This window comes from Ictidomys tridecemlineatus, chromosome 3 (genome assembly GCF_052094955.1).
Source record: "Ictidomys tridecemlineatus isolate mIctTri1 chromosome 3, mIctTri1.hap1, whole genome shotgun sequence".
In the NCBI taxonomy this organism is placed as follows: domain Eukaryota; kingdom Metazoa; phylum Chordata; class Mammalia; order Rodentia; family Sciuridae; genus Ictidomys; species Ictidomys tridecemlineatus.
In genome coordinates this window covers 52,710,510-52,729,770 of record NC_135479.1, presented here as the reverse complement: position 1 = coordinate 52,729,770, position 19,261 = coordinate 52,710,510, and the positions used below count along the sequence as shown (strand labels likewise).

The 19,261-nt window shown below is 36.6% G+C and overlaps 1 protein-coding gene across 7 annotated transcripts in view; it reads right to left on the bottom strand.

The window, feature by feature from the left end:
- Positions 1–19,261, bottom strand: part of Ndel1 (nudE neurodevelopment protein 1 like 1) — a 64,121-nt gene that overhangs the window by 18,048 nt on the left and 26,812 nt on the right. For all 7 annotated transcript variants that reach the window (XR_013436332.1, XR_005726491.2, XM_078042871.1 and 4 more), the window contains exons 2-8: positions 18,392–18,489; positions 16,876–17,029; positions 15,838–15,986; positions 14,458–14,594; positions 10,022–10,195; positions 7,119–7,210; positions 2,206–2,357 (exon numbers count right to left, since the gene is read on the bottom strand). Coding sequence is in view for 5 of the 7 variants with exons in the window: in XM_078042871.1 (XP_077898997.1) it covers positions 2,206–2,357; positions 7,119–7,210; positions 10,022–10,195; positions 14,458–14,594; positions 15,838–15,986; positions 16,876–17,029; positions 18,392–18,477 (944 nt within the window). In the remaining 2 variants the exon portion in view is untranslated. The remainder of the gene's footprint in view (positions 1–2,205; positions 2,358–7,118; positions 7,211–10,021; positions 10,196–14,457; positions 14,595–15,837; positions 15,987–16,875; positions 17,030–18,391; positions 18,490–19,261) is intronic.

Genomic DNA, 19,261 nt, shown 5'->3' with positions numbered 1-19,261 from the left:
GGTCAGCAGAAGAAAGACTGGAGATAAAAAGGTAGGCAGCCTCAGCAACTTAACAAGGGCCTAAGCAATTCAGTGAGACCCTGTCTCTAAAAAAAACACAAAAAAAGGCTGGGGATATGGCCAAAGCAGAGCATTAATGAAGTGAAAACACAGCAAACCCACAGATCACTCAAGCAACAGTCGGTTAGTATTGCAGTGTACATATACAATCCATTTGTCAACTAATCCCAACACTTGATTGAATAAGGGCCAGCCCTCAAAAGCATATTTCTCTTTTGGTAGAAATAATACAATATAAAATTCATATAATTTAAAACCAAAACCAAGTACCACCTGGAACTAGTTCTATTGGGAAACACCTTTCCCAGCTCAGTCCAGGAAACAATGCCTACACTGCATCTAGCCTGCTTCCTGGGGGCGGGGGCTCCAGCAGAGAGCCCAAGGCCACTCCAGCTTTCAGCCTACTTTGGATCCCCTACATTTCCCCAAGAATAGGTTCATCTCTGCATAATCGCTCCTCTATGACCAGAGGCAAATGAAAGGCAGGAGCAATGAGCCTGAACAGATCCTGTTATCCCTCCCTCCCTGTTGTGACCATCCTGAGGCACTCCACACACAAAGGCACCGTCCAACCAATCCAGTTCTGGGTCTTTCCTGTTCTCCTGTCACAAGATACCTGAGGCCCATCAAAATATATGCTTCCAGACAGAGATTAACAACTACTCTACTGGAGGTAATTAGAAGTTGCAGGAGAAAATAATTAGATCTTATTTCCAATGCTCTTGAAGACTTCGCTTAAACTTTCTCCTTATCAATTGAGGGAAATGGTTACTCTCATGTGAAATAAATAAATAAATATTCCATGTATCATTCATTATAGTATAAACACCGGGTTAACTCCCCAAGTTTTCCTTAAACTCCTAAACCTCAGAAAAATTAATTTTATACTTACCCCACCAAAGAAACTACAAGAGTTAGAACAGAGTTCTGATTTATATATTGATATTTTTCAATATATTTTTAAAAGAATATCTAAGAAATGTATATACTTCAGGGCAGAATTCTCTTAAGGCACAGAGACAAAACAACACTACTATGGATAGTAAGGATGAAAAATAAGATCCTTTTAAAAATAGATTGTGTATCAAACTGGTCCTCTGTAAACATTCTGTAATTATTGAGGATAGCAGAAAAACATAAGCTCTTTAAGAAATTGTGAAAATTTCTAGAGTTGTGCCTGCATTTCTTCCACCCAAAAAAAAAAAACAAGGAAGAACTGTCTTCAGGACTCAAAGCAGAGACAATGGCAAGGGATCATGGGTATCTCAGCTGCTTGTTACAGTAACAGCTACCTAAAGTAACATGGTCAGCATTCCTAGGCCACAGGCCCTAACTAGTTTCCCATATTAAGGCATGCTGGTAACAGAAGGATAGTCATGCAATGTTTTTTTAAAAATCAGGTAGAACAATATGTAATGACATGGAAAGATACAGGCAATGTAAGTCATGATAAAAATGATACAGAGCAACATTTAAAGTACAATCCTGAGTGTTGCAAAAAGCTTACAGCAGATGCATAAAAATGATTTTACATGCCTAAGAATAACTCTAAAGAATGCAAAAAATATAGTATAGCAGAAAATAGCACTTTTAAGTTCACAAACTTATATACCAACTGAATTATTTTATTAAGAATATACCTCTGCCTTCAATCTTATGACAATTTTTTTTTAAATCCTCCCAAAAAAGGTCTCCACTTTATACAGAAGTTGTATCTCCTAAAATGAATTTGATCCAGTGTCTAATAATTCTGGATTTTATATTTTTCTAAAATTTTCAGATAAGGGATTTTCTCAAGAATTTTGGATATATTCATTTCTATCCTGTAAAAAGATTCACCGAGTGAGTCATAGGCCATAAAACGTGGAGAACTGGGACCACAGCTAGCCCTACTGAATCACCCAAGCCCAGCACTGCTGCCTTCAAGGGTCTGCTCCCAGAACAGAAGCTGCACACTCCAGCCACCGGAGGCACAGACTCCACAGAGACCAGAAGACGACAACAGATTTCTGTCTTCCAGAATTTGAATGAGAATTGGCTTTGGGTTTATCAAACTGAGTGTATGTTCTCAAGACTCATAATCTGTTGACTTTTTCTGAAACATTACTACTCCAAAACTGATCACTTAAAAAATCCAGGACTTACCCTTTGTCAAAGAAAGACGTGTGCCCTGATCGAGAGAACTTTGTGCCACTGCTATTCATCACTCCACAGTTCACATTCCCTGAAATATAGGATTTTCGTGATGCTTGGTCCTTTGCAAAATTCCTGCAAGCTGCTAATTTGGATTCTAAAGCCTATGAAAGGAAGAAAGAATGATTTGGTTGTCAAAACAGGAGATGTAGAGAAAATTTTGCATTTCAAACTATATCTATTTCAAGCTTCAGCCTTTGCTCTCCTGGTTGATAATGGTGGTTTAGTTAAGCCATGATCGATTCCTGTCAGTCTTATTGAGGGATACAGACACAATTCTCACCTGACAACTAAGAAAAATGTGGCACAGTAGGTACAGACAGATCCCAGGTCTCTTGACCCCATCCATTATCTGTATTGGTTAGAGTGAGATGCGTGTGTGTTGGGAGCAAACACTATAAAGAATCCAAAAACATAACTTGAGAATGTTTTTAATGCAGCCAATTCTTTGTATAGCTTCTTCTGTCTAGTTTTTCCAATGCATCAGAATGGATACAAAAGCATTTACAACAACCTCAGAGGAAAATAGAAGTCATTTTATTTCTGAGAGCACATTGTTTAACTGATACTCTTTGTCTATAATTTAATAAGTCACCTGAAAATAATACTGGCCCTTTACCATTTACTTCTAAATTGAGTATTTTTACTTTGCACCTGTCATAACACCTAGCAAGTGTCAGGCTCTACCAACTAACAAACTACATGACGATAATTAAAGTTTCTCATCTATTTCCACATATGCAGATATCACCAACTTCCTCCTTCCCATCAACACTCTGACCAAAAATCAAATACCACTCCCCAAAAAGGAAAATACAATCCATGGCCAAAACAAAAGGGACAAAATATACAGTCCATTCCTGTCACCCATGACACTAAAAGAATAGAAATGCACAGATAAATTAAATCCGAACATATACTTCACTTTGAGATTCCACTTGGATATCCTACTCCTAAAATTTCAATAAGACTGCTTAGAAAACAGCAGTAAAAACTTCCTGAAAATTTTTTTCTCCTCCCTCCTTCCTATGACAAAAAGTATAATGAGCTAGTAAAATAATGACAGAAAGGAGAAGAGAGGTAATGACATTATAAGATAAGCTGAGTGAAAATCATTTACTGACTTGTAAATATACACATCCACAGTAGACACTGAAAGTCATGAATTTCCTATATTCAGTGAACACACTTGTCTATTCATTCAAATTATTTTCTGAGCATCTACCACATGGAAGGCACAAATTTTATTTGAGGCATCAGTGACACACACAAGCGCAAGCACTGGGGTCTTTTCAAGGGAAAAGGATAATCTAGAGGCTAAGATTCAGATATCATCCACACCCAGCGATGAATAAATTCATGGTTTGAATTATAAAATCAGAAAATCAAGGATGGAACTCTTAGCAGAACCAGAAAGGGCAGGCAAAGACCCAACAAGATGACTAAGAAAACTGGGCAAAAAGGTGTGAGCAGCCATTAAACAATGTCAGGGAAGCAGAGGAAAGAGGACATTTCAGGGAGAAAAAAAAGCAGGTCAGCATTGAATGTTTCAAACAAAATTAGAACAGCACACACTGGCTTGACAGCACTGAGATCACCAGTGTGCAGGTTTAGTGGATTGAGCAGGGAACAGAGCCCAGACCAGAATGTCTAGGGAGTTCGTGCGTGGTCAAAATGCTAACAATAAACATAGACAGGCTTTCAAAAGGCTTGGCTGTGAAGTGAAGAGAGAAGGGTGATGGCTAAAGAGACATGCAGTGTAAAAGGAATGAAGAGCTGCTTTATTTTTGCTTTTAAAGATTAAAAAAATAAATAAATTATGTAAGGGGCTGAGAGTGAAGGTCAATGGTAGGGTATGTGCTTAGCATACACAAGGCCCTGGGTTCAACTGCTAGCACCAAAAAAAAAGTAATACGTGATACATAAACATTACACATAAAGATTATAGTATGTGTATAATACATATCACGGAATATACAAATATTACATATGGAAAAGTAAAGGTTAAAAAGGTTGAAAAGAATGGAATCCAAAGCACAGATGGATAATGCTAGCCACTGGCAGCAATATGACACTTTTACCACTGAGACAAAAAGGAAGAATGGCTACAGAGGTAATGCAAGGAGGGAAATAACAGAAGGCAAGAGAAGAAATTAAGTAAGTTTAAATCAGATGGCCTTGATTTTCTCTGTGAAGAGATAGTGGATAACAGGAATGGAGTGTTAGCCTATAAGAGTGGGGATAGCACAAATGAAATATGCATGAAAGCACACAGGGACTGGTGGATAACTGCACACCAAAAGTTTTAGTGATAACTTAGAAGACAGACTGTTGGCTAAATGGGTAAACCATGTAAAGACTCCAAATTAAACTTTCATCACCACTTCTGAATAAATTATATGAAAGCAAAACAAAAAAGGAACAAAGAAAATTAACCACTTCTGAATAAATTACATAAAAGCAAATCAAAAAAGGAACAAAGAAAATTAATTCAAGTGGCAGGTAGAACCAACCAAGAGTATGATGGAGACAAAATCTAGGGTGACAGTGGCACAACAGCACTAGAAGTACATCAAGGCATTCAGCAAAGTGTGAATGAGAAGCTGGAAGATACAGAGATATCACAAAGAAAGCATGTTTCTTCAACCACAAAATAGAAAGGTAATTCTAAGTGCTAGGAAAAGAAAACTTGGCATACATGTCAGCTAAGATACAAATATGCTATGATTTTGAGTAAACAATAAATAAAATGTTTGAAACATCTGTTGAGTGGCAAAATACCAGGGGCCCAACTCCTCCTCTATGATTATGCAGTAAATGTCATACATGGGCATCAGAATGTAAAGTCTACTTGACTACTTTTTAATTTTCAGAACCAAGAGAGAGCTCAAGAAGGGGAAGTAGAGCAGGAAGGGAGAGGAGGAGAGATTAGGGAGTTGAGATAGAGTCTAGTAATTCCAAAACAGAGGCTTAAAAAGTTATTTAAGGTTGAGGATGTACCTCAGTAGTACGGCATGTGTTTACTATGTATGTCACCCTGGGTTTGATCCCCAGCACCATATTGAAAAAAAAAACTGGGTATGGTGGGCACACGCCTGTAATCCCAGCAGTCTGGGAGACTGAGACAGGAGGATCTCAAGTTCAAAGTCAGCCTCAGCAATGGCAAGGCACCAAGCAACTCAGTGAGACCCTGTCTCTAAATAAAATACAAAATAGGGCTGGGGATATGGCTCAGTGGCCAAGTGCCCCCTGAGTTCAATCCCCCCCACCTCAAAAAAAAAAAAAAGAGAGAGAGTTATATAATAACAGATGAACAAAAAATAAAAATGAAATGGGAGGTGGTAGGTTAAATTATTTTGTTGTTGTTGTTTCAAGGTGATTAAATCAAGATGAAGACAAATCATTTTAAGCTATAAGGGTGTACACAACTCTTATGAAAAGTAGAGTTAAAACATGGTCATCTTGGCATCTTTGGAATGAAGAAAGATTAATCTAGGGCTGGGATTGTAGCTTAGTGGTAGAATACTTGCCTAGCACAGATGAGGCAATGGGTTTGATCCTCATCACCACATTGAAATAAAGAAATAAAATAAAGGTATTGTGTCCATCTGTAACTAAAAAAACTTTTTTTAAAAGATTAATCTATGTATTACATGAATGATTCATGCACATTACTCTTTATTGTAATAACTTTAAAATGAGAGAAAATCAGACAGTTTGAAATTTATTCATTTTTTGAGTCAAAAAAGGCAAACATCGGACATTGTGTGTTGGCCTCCTATTTCTTCTTTAAAGTATAATGCAATTTCTAATTTTTCCAGAAAATTTTTTACACAAAAATAAGTGAAGGGGTGGTGTGGATGGTTGAAGTTTTAAGAGTTGGTTACTGAAAATAAGTGATAAAAGTCACTGAGAGAAATGAAAAAGAAAGCTAATGCTAGAAATCGGAATGTTATAGTAATGACATCAATCCACATGGTCCTATAACTGTTTCCAGTAATCCAACTGTTTAGTTGTTCCAGATTGCAGCCCTTTACGATCAAAGAGAACAAGAAGTCAACAGCCACAGAATAAGTGAACTGTGTCATAACAGAGGAGTAGAAAGAAAAGGAAAGCAAGAGATGGCTGATAAAGACAAATACAACAATACATAAACAAATCAGTACTCCTGGTAAAATCAAATGGTAGGCGTTAAACAGAATAAAAATTAAAAAAACAAATAAGAAGCTAGACATGCCAGCACACACCCGCAGTCCCAGCTACTGGGGAGGCTGAAGCAGAGGATCATTTGAGCCCTGGAATTTAATGCCTGAACATCATAGCAAGAATGCCTCAAAACACAGACAACTGATTAAGCAGAAAAACTAGTTTAATATTTCAAAAACCAAACTATTATGGAACACAAGGTTAGAGCTAAAGAGAATGGACTAAAGTTAAGGTGGTCCCAAGAGCAATAAGATAGAAACAAAGAGTAGTAATGCCACAAGCCAAATGTCATCCCACAAAATAAATAAGGGAATGACCAGGAAAACGGAAGACAGGGATTAGAAGGTGGTCAAAGACACTTAGAGGCTTCACAGTAAGTATCTTAAACAGAGACAGAGATGTCATGCTATAAACACAGCAGTAGGGAACTCGAAAATCACCCAGTGGTAACCTCAAAGCTCAGGCCCTTCTGCAGAGGCACCAAAAGCCCAGCACTGGTCTCTACTAGTCACTGGATGCCTTTGCTTCTCAACTTTATTGTTACAGATTTTTTACCACACGAAAAGTATCCTTTTATTCCTCCTTCACTTCCAATTAAGAAACAACTCAATCCTACCACACAATGGCAACACCTAGTGATAAAATAATTAAATGCTTACCCCTACTTTCCGTAAGAGATCCCCCACGATGTTTAGTGCTGATATCCTAGCAGAAGGAGTTAGTGGACTGGTTCCAAAACCATTTGGTATAGCTAAAGAAAAAGAGAGTGATGACATTAGCAATTCCCTTTACATTTGGGTTTTGTTGTTGCAACAACAAGAGTACACGCTCCAAAGAAAATCAATATACTATTTCAAACTAACCCTTTCTCTTATGTACATGTATCTCTGAGTGTAACATTTATCTTTTAAACTTTATTTTGGCCAGGGACAGGAGAAACCTTTGGCTTCCCCATCTCAGTGATCTAAAAACTATTCCCCATATTTTCCCTCAGTAGTTTTCTAAATCTTTTTTTAACATTTAGATCATTTGAAGGTTAGGGGGATGGTTCAGTGGAGAGTACTGTAGCATGCCAAGGCCCTGGGTTTTAATCCCCAGCACAGCGGGCAGGAGGAACCTAGATCATTCAAAGCACCTGTAATTTATGGTTGCCTGAGACATAATGTAGAAGGAGCTGGGGATATAGCTCAGTTGCTATAATGCTTGCCTCACATGCACAAGGCCCTGGGTTCAATCTGAGCACCACCAAAAAAGAGAGAGAGAGAGAGAGAGAGAGAGAGAGAGAGAGAGAGAGAGAGATAATATAGATACCTAAATGTTTTTCCTCCAAATGGATAGCCAATTGTCCTAATACCATTTAGATAAGACCTCACATCTGAAATAGGACTATAGACTGAATTCCTAACTATTTATATATATTTCAGTTTCACTGAATTATTTAAGTCTATGCCATGAGAAGTATTACTCTTTTCATTTTAACTGATAAAAAATGTGTTAATGGAGTACCATGTAGAAGTAATTTAATATAGTGTTAAAATCTATTTTTGCTATCTAAGAAGGCAAAGCCCCTTCTTGTTATTAGCCTATTTCAAACTTTTCTTGACCATTCTTACACATCTACTATTCTAAAATAACTTGAACTTCAACTTCTCAATTTTAAAGATCCTGTTAGAACTTTTATTAGAAGGTTCCAATATACGAATGTATCTATAAAAAGAACCAATAAAAAATAACAAAAATAAAATCATACTCTGTAATTAAATATTTTTTATAAATTTAAAAAAATTGAGTTGTAGATGGACACAATACCTTTATTTTATTTATTTATTTTTATGTGATGCTGAGGATCGAACCCAATGCCTCACATTTGCTAGGCTAGCACTCTACCACTGAGCTACAACCCTAGCTCTCTGTAGATAAATATTTTTTAAAATTAAAAAAAATAAAATTGTATCTATTTGTCAACCCTGCCTAAGGGTTTACATCTAATTCTGTGCCAAGGCAGGCCCTGTGTCCTGTTTACTCCTTAATAAAAACTCTAACGGGCTATAAAAGAATGTGCACTGTCTTTGGTCTCACCCAATCTAGGCTTTCAACTATTCTGATTGGTAAACAACCAAAGAATTTTCAGAACTTATCTGTATGATTCTAATTAACAGCATCAAAGCAAAACTTTGTTAATTCTCAGAGTTCGATAATTGTAAAGTATCTGACAGTGAGAGCTTCTGATGACAGCTATAAACTACAGTGTCTGCTATATATTCAGCAGCAAACTCAGAACATTCTACTATAATTAATAACTAGTGCTATATGACTACATAGCATTTTCACTTGCCTTACCTACTTTTGTCTCATAATAAGCCTAAGACAATTTGATTAATTGAAATGTGAAATGTGGTTAGTACAACTGATAAACTTACTTTATATTTAATTTCATTTCAATCAGTTTTGTGCACTTTTTTTGGGGGGGGGGCGGTGCTGGGGATCGAACCCAGGGCCTTATATATGCAAGGCAAGTATTCTATCAACTGAGCTATATCCCCAACCCTTCAATCAGTATAAATTAAAAGTCATATGTGGCTAGGGGCTACTTTATCAAGCAGTCCAGATACAGTTTACTATACTAATTGCCCAGACAGCAAACCACCTTCTATTACTCTGAAAGTTAAAGCCCTATAATTTAAAAAGGGTGGGAGGAAAGACTGCTTCAGTTTGGGATGAAAGCATCATGGAAGAGTGAGAATAGCTGAGATATGAGCTGCAAAAACTAAAATCTGAATCAAGAGCTTTGGGATTTCCTTCTAAGGTTCTATCTAGTGACTACTAAGTGGTTTTTCTTCTTCTCTGGATTGCTTTTGCCATTATCTGACAGCAAAAGCAATATTCTCAAACTACAGCTCACCAGTTACCCTGAAGGTCACCTTTGATGACAGCAGCTCCTGAAGCATGTTAACAGAATGGGCATATCTATTCAAAACCTCTAGTTTTACATAATACTGATAAGCAGCAAAAGCAAGAAATAAAACTGTATTTAAGTATGGTTCCAAAACTTGAGTGTGAAGAGGAGATGTGCACAAATACAATACACATTAGCACACAGTAAGAAACTTAAAATGCTCAAGACAATTGTATTGAAGTAGTTAAGATTATAGATGGTTTTGATTTTCATTTTTTCTTTTTTTTGTTTTTAATTTTTCTTCATGGGGCTTGTTCAATGGTAAGATACTTGTCTAATATGAGCAAGGCCCTGGATTCAATACCCAGCACCAAAAAAAAAAAAGCCCACCTGCATGAATATGTTCTACTCCTAGAAGTAAAAAGTAAACTTTCTTGCTAAACTTTTCACTTTTTAAAATCTCAATTAAACTGTTGATGTCTTAAAGACAGCCATTATTTGTTTCCTACATAGCAGTGGCTGAGGAAAACAGTTGCTCTGCTTCAAAAGCACTTGATTGAACCAACTTTTAAACTGCAATTACTGATTGACCCTTAGCAACTCCTGTTTCATCAACAAATCCTCTTCAGTTGATAATCTAACACAGTCTCAAAGAGAAAGACAAACCTTTTGGTGAAGGAAAACTATTTTCTGTTCCTTTGCCAACAGGAGTAGCTGGCAAAGAGAGTGAAGCCTGGACAGCAGAATCCATCTTCTCACAGTCCAACGTGGGAGAACTGGGAGCTGACTTTCGGGTCACTTCCTGTTGTCTCTCCCGAACTGCTAGTTCTTGCCTTAAGTCTGCAATGTTGCAAACAAAGACAAGAATACTCACTAGAGGGAGCAAATACATTAAGTAAAGTCACATCTGCAATGTCATAAAGACCTTCTTGCTCAAGTACTATTTCTCAGAAATGAAATTCCTATTTAACAACTTCTATTTCAAGGGAAGTAAAAATGACAGCTCTGCAATCTGAATGATTTCTTGGAATTTAAAAATACTATAACCTCAGAGAATAGTCACTATGTCCAAATGCAAAAAAGAAATAAGGCCAGGTCCAAAATAGAATTCAGAATATACCTATATGACATAAAAATAAATACTCTTTACCAACTCATTTGCTTTCATTTTGAAATGATGGAGTTTAGAGACTACTGCAAAATCAATAAAATGTAGTTTTGTAATTTTAAATGGGTTGGGATTTTTAATTATCAAAAAATATTTTGTTTTAGAAAAATATTCAGAACAGTTTTTTTCTTTCAAATATTGGATTTTTAACCCAAAATTAATATTCTCTTTTCCAGTTACACAACCAACCTACAGAACATTTGCTTATGTTAAAAAAGGAAGCGGGCTGGGGTTGTGGCTCAGCAGCAGAGCACTTGCCTAGTGCGTGAGAGGCCCTGGGTTCAATTCTCAGCACCACATATAAATAAATAAGTAAAAAGAAAGGTATTGTATCCAATTGCAACTGAAAATAAATAAATATTTTTTTTAAAAAAAAAAGGATGCAACGTTATTCTGGTCCTGGGATCCAAAAGAATTCAAAACAGGATCACAGATTATGCACATCTGTGCTCCTAACAACATTAATTATAATAGCTAAGAGATGTAAGAAAACCAATATCCATCCATGGATGAATGAAGAATATGGATACACACAACAGAATATTATTTAAAAAGAAGGATATCTTGTCATATTATACGGATAAACCTTAGGACACTATGCAAAGTGAAAATAAGCCAGTCACAAAAAACACAAATACTGTATAATTATACTTATGTGAAGTGTTTAAAGAAGTAAACTCAGAAACAGAAAGTAGAAGTATGATCCCAGGGGGTGGGGAAGAACACGAAAGTTGCTGTTTATATGGTTTATATAGTTTCAGTTTTGCAAGATGAAAAAGTTCTAGAGATCTATTACTCAATAATGTGAAAATACCTTGCACTACTGAACTATGCACTTTGGCTAACATTAAGACAGGCGTGGTGGCACATGCCTGTAATCCCAGCAGTTAGGGAAGCCAAGCCAGAAGGATCGTGAGTTCGAAGCCAGCCTCAACAACTTAGCAAGGCCCTAAGCAACTCAGTGAGACCCTGTCTCTAAATTAAAAAATACAAAAAAGGGCTGGGGATGTGGCTCAGTGGTTAAGCACCTCAGGTTTAATCCCCAGTACCCACCAAAAAAATGGCTAAGACATTAACCACAATTGTAAGTAAATAAGATAAAAAGTTAATATTTTATACATTATATAAACTATAAGAAGCTCTACAGACGAATACATCAGGAGGGGGAACACACAAAAAACAATCTATAAAACAGTTGTTATGGTTTAGATATGAGGTGTTCCCCAAAAGCTCACGTGTGAGACAACGCTAGCAAGTTTAGAGGTGAAATAATTGGGTAAGGAGAGCCTTAACTTAATCAGTGCATTAAGACACTGATATGGATTAACTGGGCAGTAACTATAGGCAAGCAGATTATTAATGGAGGAGATAGGTCACTAGGGACATGCCTTTGGGGTTTATATTCTGTCCTGGTGAGTGAGTCTCTGCTTCCTGGTGGCCATGTCCTGCATCATGCTCTACTGTCATGATGTTCCACCTCACCTCAGGCCCAAAACTACAGAGTCAGCTCCTCTGTGGACTGAGACCTCTAAAGCTCCAAATAAACTTTTTCTCCTCTATGTTGTTCTTGTCAGGTCTTTGGTCACAGTAATGAAAAAGCTAACTAAACAACAGTCAATAAAGATTAGAAAAAGCTCTCCAAGAGTAATCATTTACTGCAAATTAAAAAGCAATGAAGCTGGGCATGGTGGCACATACCTGTAATCCCAGTGGCTGGGGAGGCTGAGCAGGATGATCAAAAGTACAAAGCCAGCCTCAGCAACTTATGGAGGCCCTAAGCAACTTAGTGAGACCTTGTCTCAAAATAAAAAATAAAAAGGGCTGGGGATGTGGCTCAGTGGTTAAGGGCCCTTGGGTTCAATCCCTGGTATCAAAAAAAAAAAGCAACAGCAGCAATGAAAAGCCAGGCACAGTGGCACATGCTATAATCCCAGTGACTCCAGAGGCAGAAGCAGAAGGATGGTCAGCCTCAATAACTTAGCAGCCTATTTTATTTTTTATTTTGAGACAGGATCTGTTTCAGCAAGTTCCTGTCTCAAAATAAAAAATAAAATAGACTGGGGCCAGGAATGGTGACACATGCCTATAATCCCTGCAAGCTGGCAGCTAAGGCAAGACGAAAGCAAGTTCAAGGCCAGCCTCAGCAAACTTAAATGAAATCCTGTCTCAAAATAAAAAATAAAAAAGGGCTGGGAATATGGTTCAATGGTTAAGCACCCCTGGGTTTAGTGCCTAGTACCCAAAAAAAAGAAAAGAAAAAAGTGATTTTCAACTTTCAAATGAATTTATTTTTGAATAAATTTTAAATATGTTTTTATTATTGATGATGTTGATAAACAATGTGAGAAAGTCCTTAGTCATTGCCAGAGGGAGCAAAAAGGTACCGATTTATGTAAAAAATGAGCTTGTATATTACGACCAACAAAACCTTCATTTTCTTTACCACTTATAAGAATTTCTTCCTGGAGGCCTGGGGTTGTGGCTCAGTGGTAGAGTGCTTGCCTGGCATGCATGAGGCACTGGATTCAAACCTCAGCACCACATAAAAAATTAATTAATTAATTAAAGTATTGTATCCATCTACAACTAAATAAAATTTTTTTAAAAAATTTATTCTTAGGAAATCAAAGATGCTCCTAAATATTATGTATGAGGATCCTAATCATAGCACAATTTATAGTGGGAAGAAATAGTCACCAATAAAGAACTTCTTAAAATAAAACTATAATAAAATAGTATGTAGCATTTTTAAAAATATTTTTAGTTGTAGATGGATACAATGCCTTTATTATTTGATTTATTTTTATGTGGTACTGAGGATAGCGAACCCAGTGCCTCACAGGTGCGAGACTAGCACTCTACCACTGAGCCACAATCCCAGTTTCTATATAACATTTTAAAAAATCTATTTTATATAATTTCTTAATGGTACAAATATAGAATTCCCTATGTAGAATTCTCTGTTAAAGGCAAATGTTAAGGAGTGAAAAAAATACACTTGTGTGTATCTGATTGGGTGTGTGAAAGATAAGTGACAGGAACTATATAAAGGGAAAAAATAGATATGCATAGTCATAGAAAAGAATAGAAAGAAATATGCCAAACTCTTAGTGGATTCCCTCCAAATAAAGGGATTGGTACGATCTTCATCTTCTTCAAGATACTCTGCATTCTACTAAAAAAGGGGAGAAGGGAAACTATTTTGAGGAAAATATATATTAACTATATGTATAATAAGTATACAATAGTATGTACATATTTAGTGCTGTGTGCATAACAAAATTATCTAGGCATAAATAGTAAGAAGACCAGGTATGCTGGCGCATGCCTATAATCCCAGCAGCTCAAGATGCTGAGGCAGGAGAATCAAAGTCAGCAGCAGCAACTTAGCAAGAACCTAAGCAACTCAGTGAGACCCTGTTTCAAAATAAAATATAAAAAAGGGCTGGGATATGGCTCAGTGGTTAAGTGCCCCTGGGTTCAATCCCAAAAACAAAAAAATAAAACAAAACAAAAAAAGTAGTACGTAAAAACCCCAAACAAACCAAGCAATATATGTACAGTAGTAATAATTAAAGCTTTGAAAAACAGACCAGGATTTCAATCCTAGCTGACAAGCTATAATGCCTTGGAAAAACTCAAATTCTCTGTGCCTCAGTCTTCTCCTCCTTAAAACAGGGAAAATCTACCTCTTAGCATTGAGGACATAGGTATTAAGAAAATAAACAGATTAAAAGCATTCAGGGCAACTTAAAAGAAGGTGAGGGCTAGAAACTAGCTCGCCCATAGAGTACTTGCCTAAGTGAAGCCCTAGGCTCAACCCTCAGCAACACACACACACAAAAAAAAATTAACATAGAAAAAAAGAGGTTGACTCCTTAGCTTACTAGACAGCAAAGTAATAGATAAACATCCTCTAAATTATAAATCTTACCTCTTGCTTCATCCTTTAACCTCTGTACAGAAACCAACAAGGATTCCTTTTCATCGAGTTCACTTTCTAAAAATGCATTTCGTTCAATGGCCTGATTTAGCCTTTGTTCAAAGTCTTCCAGTGAAACTATTGTTGCCCTTAAAAAAAATAGTGCCCATGAATTAAATAAACAACTGTACAAATTGCTATTATAAAAAGAAACAGTTTATCTCCCACCATTTCTGACCTAGCCAGTCTGGCCCAGTTCAAAGAGAATGATCTCAACCCATTTAACAAACATTAACACAAACCTAATCTGAGCCCCTCCCACTCTATGCTCCGACCTTCATCCCTAACCTTCTCCAGTCTTCTGCCTTAATTCCTCATCATCTGGATTATTCTTTAATAACCTTTGTGCCTCCTCTCCAACTTTCCATTCCTCAGTATTATCTTCTCAAAACCTGATATTACTCTTTTGTTTAAAAAATTAAAAAAACAAAACAAAACACAAGGTTCTTCACAACCTGGCCTCAACCACATTTAACCACTCTATCACATTCAGCAAAACTGTGTCAAGACAACTCAATCAAAGTGAAACTAGTAATACCCAAAGCACCTTCCTACCTCCCTACCTTTGCATCTGTCCCTTCACCTGTTTAACTTCCTCCTCCTTATAGACTCCAATATCTGCAAAGGCTTTCCTGGTTCCCACAGGTACTCTGCTGCTCCCACCTCTGTACAGCCAGAGCAGCCTATACACTCTTTTTGCCACAGTATTTGCCACAGTGAATGTTCTTATCTGTCAGCCCCAAAGATAGTAACTTGCTAAGCTGTTATTCCACAATATTAGCATTATGTCAATCACTTAAGGGCCACTTGATAAATATTAAGTAATATCTTACAATAACTGTAAAGTAACAGGCATTAAGTCTGGAATGGTTAAGAAATAACTAATTACAGAGGCACGAAAATTTGGCAATAGTAATAGCAAACCACCATAGGTCGTTAAGGCAAAGTCACTGGTCAGCATTCAAACAGAAGAGAATGAAAAGAACTATAAACGTAAAGAGAGATCCACAGGGAAATAACTGCAAAATTCAGGTAGAAGACATGAGGACCTACAGAAAGCATGGTAGTGTTTTATAGAGAAGAAATGGCAGAATGCATGAGACATGCCTTGAAAAACAAGGATCAACAACAGTGCATGAAGAAAGAAAAAGAAAAAATTAAAAGAAAAGTTTGAGAGGATGTTATCTGGGAAGACAAGGATTTGGGGTGCCTTTTAATCCAACAAAACACCAAAAGGAAATGCTCTGAGATTAAGATCTAGGTGAGAGGGTGAGCCTAATGATACAGATTTCAAACTTTGGTTATTCTCACAAAACACACATCATCATTTACCTCTTTGCTCGCTCCAGGTCATCATTGGCCTGTTCCAGCTCTCTCACATATTTATGCAATTGCTCTTTAATGGCCCGGGTCTGACTTAAATCATCTTCTAATACTGAGACCTGCTTGTAGCTCTGTGCATACTGATGTTCTAGTTTTTCCTGAAGGTATAGATATAGAGAAGAAGGAACAGGTCATTAATATATAGTCTCCTTTAAAGGATGTAACCCAAGTTAAGGAGGGAGGGACAAGGAATCACTTACAGTCTGTTGACTGTGCTCCTCTCCTTTTTACAGTATTTTAAAAATAACTAAATATTCTATTCTATGTGTTTTAACTCACATAAAATTAAGTCAACCATTCTCCTCTCATAAAGATATCTAATAATGATCTCTGAAAAGAAGTAAAACAATGAAACCTTGGCCTCAACATTCCCAGACTTAGTAGGGGAGCATCTGGGTTCTCAAGCTGAATGCAACCCCAGTGCAAAGAGTAGCAGACTGCCATCAGAGTCTAGATTTCCTACCCCTTATTTGTCTCCCCACCTTTCCCAAACCACCCACTCCCTACAGAAATACTCCTAAGCATATAGTTATGGCAGGTGGTGAAGAGCAGAGAAAGGGGTCAACCTTTTTATGCCTGAAAATTCCTATTCAGAAGGGAAACTTTAACACAAATTAAACTCCAAAATAAGGGGCTATGAACAATAATGAAATAAATGCACATTTCATATAAATAAAATTTTAAAGTACTGTACTATAAGGCAAATGATTTGTCAAGTAATCAGGCAGCTTTTGAAAACTAGAGGAATTTTAATATAACCAGGAACGTTACAACTAGAAAACTGAGCGCCATTAAGTTTCTAAGTGAACTTCTAAACACTGATCCACCTTCCTTTGGTTCTAGGAAAGAAAACATTTTATTCAAAAATTCACTTGAAGCCTTTTTTATATCTTTGTTGCCTCTTTCTATTACACAGACTTGAAAAATATACTTCTCATTTTAATAAAACCCAGTACATCAGACACCAGCTTCTCCTGCCACAATTACCTTTAACGCCTCCACTTCATATTTCAGTCTTTGGTTATCAGCTTGCAGGTCTCTGTTTCTTTGTTCAGCCTGTACTAATTGTGCCTCCAACTCTGCTTCTAATTCTCTGCTTCCCTCCTGGAATTCAACTAGCTCATCACGAGCTTCCTGGAAGCTAATGAGAATAAAGCAGCAAAGATGAGTAATAATAGGAACTACAGGATCATAGTGAAGATAATGATACACCAATTCAATAATTTTTGCCTGAAAATTAATGTTCTCATAAAATATGCTAAACACTAAAGACAATCTGGTCTATATTTCTTATCTACATATTCAGAGTTCAATGAAAATGAGTTATAAACCCCCAAAAGACTCACAAATCAGCGATTAAAATATTTATAAAAAGTCTACATAGTTTAATAACATTAGATTTTCCTCCATAGAAATTAAAGGAAGGGGGCAGGGAAGGATTCTTTATTTACACTAGAGTAACTACAATTACCTTCAATTCTGTCCAGTAGTAATCACAAATACTCTCATATCACAATAGAGTTGTTATAGATTTCTTTCTTTTTTGCAGTGGTGGGACTGAACCCAGGGGCCTCACACATGCTAGGCAAGCACTCTACCATAGAGTCATGTCCCCAACCCCAGATATCTCTAAACATCATTTATTCTCACTACCAATTCAAAATGAGGTATTATACACCCCCAAATCTTTATTACTTAATGCAGTAACATAGCACAAATTAGTTTAATATTTAGATGACTGTTTTTAATATAATTGGTTTCCTCTGTATTTCTATCATTTAATTTTATGCATTTAAAAACATTCTGAGATTGATAGGCTTCAAAGCCATCTGCAACACAAAAAAAGGTAGAGTCCCTGATGACCTTCTATCTCCACTGATACAATAGAGTAGCTAGCTGGAGTGATACCAGTGAAAGCACAATAAGGTTTGATAACATTTAATAAATTCTGTTAACCAAACTAGGAAAATGTATAAATACTTTGGAAAGATTCTACTTTTTTTAAAAAGCAATTTTAGACCAGTTTTGGTGCTGAAAAGTTATTATCCATAAGTTTTTCTAACCAAGTAAATTAACTGAAATTTTATAAAATGCTCCATAGCCCTGAAGTTCATCCCTAACACCCTCAAAGCCTGTCTATCTCCAGACACTAATAATGCATGCCTGAAAAGAACCAGAGTCTAAGAATCTTCATGTGAGAAACGACACACACACACAGCAGGCCAAAGATGGCCCACTCTAATAAATACAACTGGAGATGACCCATCTTAAATCATAAAATCACAAATGACACTTTTCCTACTATTTTTAATAATTACAACAATATAAAAATTTACAGCATTTTAGTACTATTTAAATGCAAGCAATGTTATGGCTATTTCTAGAATCATATACCTAAATCTGATACTCTAAATTTAGATTAATGTTTTTTTAAAAATGCACAAGCTAGATATGGTGTGTTCCAAATGTCCTCCCCTATTTTTAGTGTACTTTTCAACTTTACCTTTGTTTATACTTCAAGGAAAGTTCCTTCCAATAAGCAGTTTCCTCCTTTAAACTTGAAAAATCTGGTATATCTTCACCATCCATGATCAAAAAAGCCTATGAAATATTAAAGACAAACTGTTGTAAGTTAAAGAGAGAACATAAAAATCTAAGCAAAAGTATAAAATCTGGGGCAACACAAAATCTGTAGCATCTTGGAGCTAAATATGAAATATTCTAGGAACAGTTAACTCATTAGTATTACTCAAGTACATGTCCCACTTCACTGCCCCACTCAGGAACAACCAATATTGTGACAAAGTCTTGACGGGAGATAAAATCAACAAAGTCCTTTGGCACAAAGCCAGTGAGGCACTTTCAATTGCAGCACTGGGTTCTAGGTTACTTGGCCTCATCCTGCACACAGAGTTCCAGCAGTTGGGTTATGGTCAACTAGTCTTCTGGGAATCAGGTAATAAAAGTAAGCACAATGTCAGAGACTCTGCTACTGCATGCCCTTCCTTGTTGTATAATTGCATCAAAACACCTGCTTTGAAGCATTTCATGCCAGGTGACACTGCCAGAAGATGGGTAATAATTTACTACTTCCAAATTTCTAAAACCTTCCTATTACATTCCCTCCCCTAATGCTGGAGATTGAACCCACGGCCTCACACTTGCTAGGCAAGTCCCCCTATTAATTATCTTTTAAGTCCAAAGCTTCTTCCAAAGTCCAGTCATCTCAATCTTCAATTATCATTTGTCTTGGTTTTTCTCCCAAGACATTGGGGGATGGGGGTAATCTATTTGTTTAACCTTGCTGTTGGATCAGCTAAACACCCAATATTTCATAGTCAGGCCAGATGGAATACCAAAAAACATTAGGTCT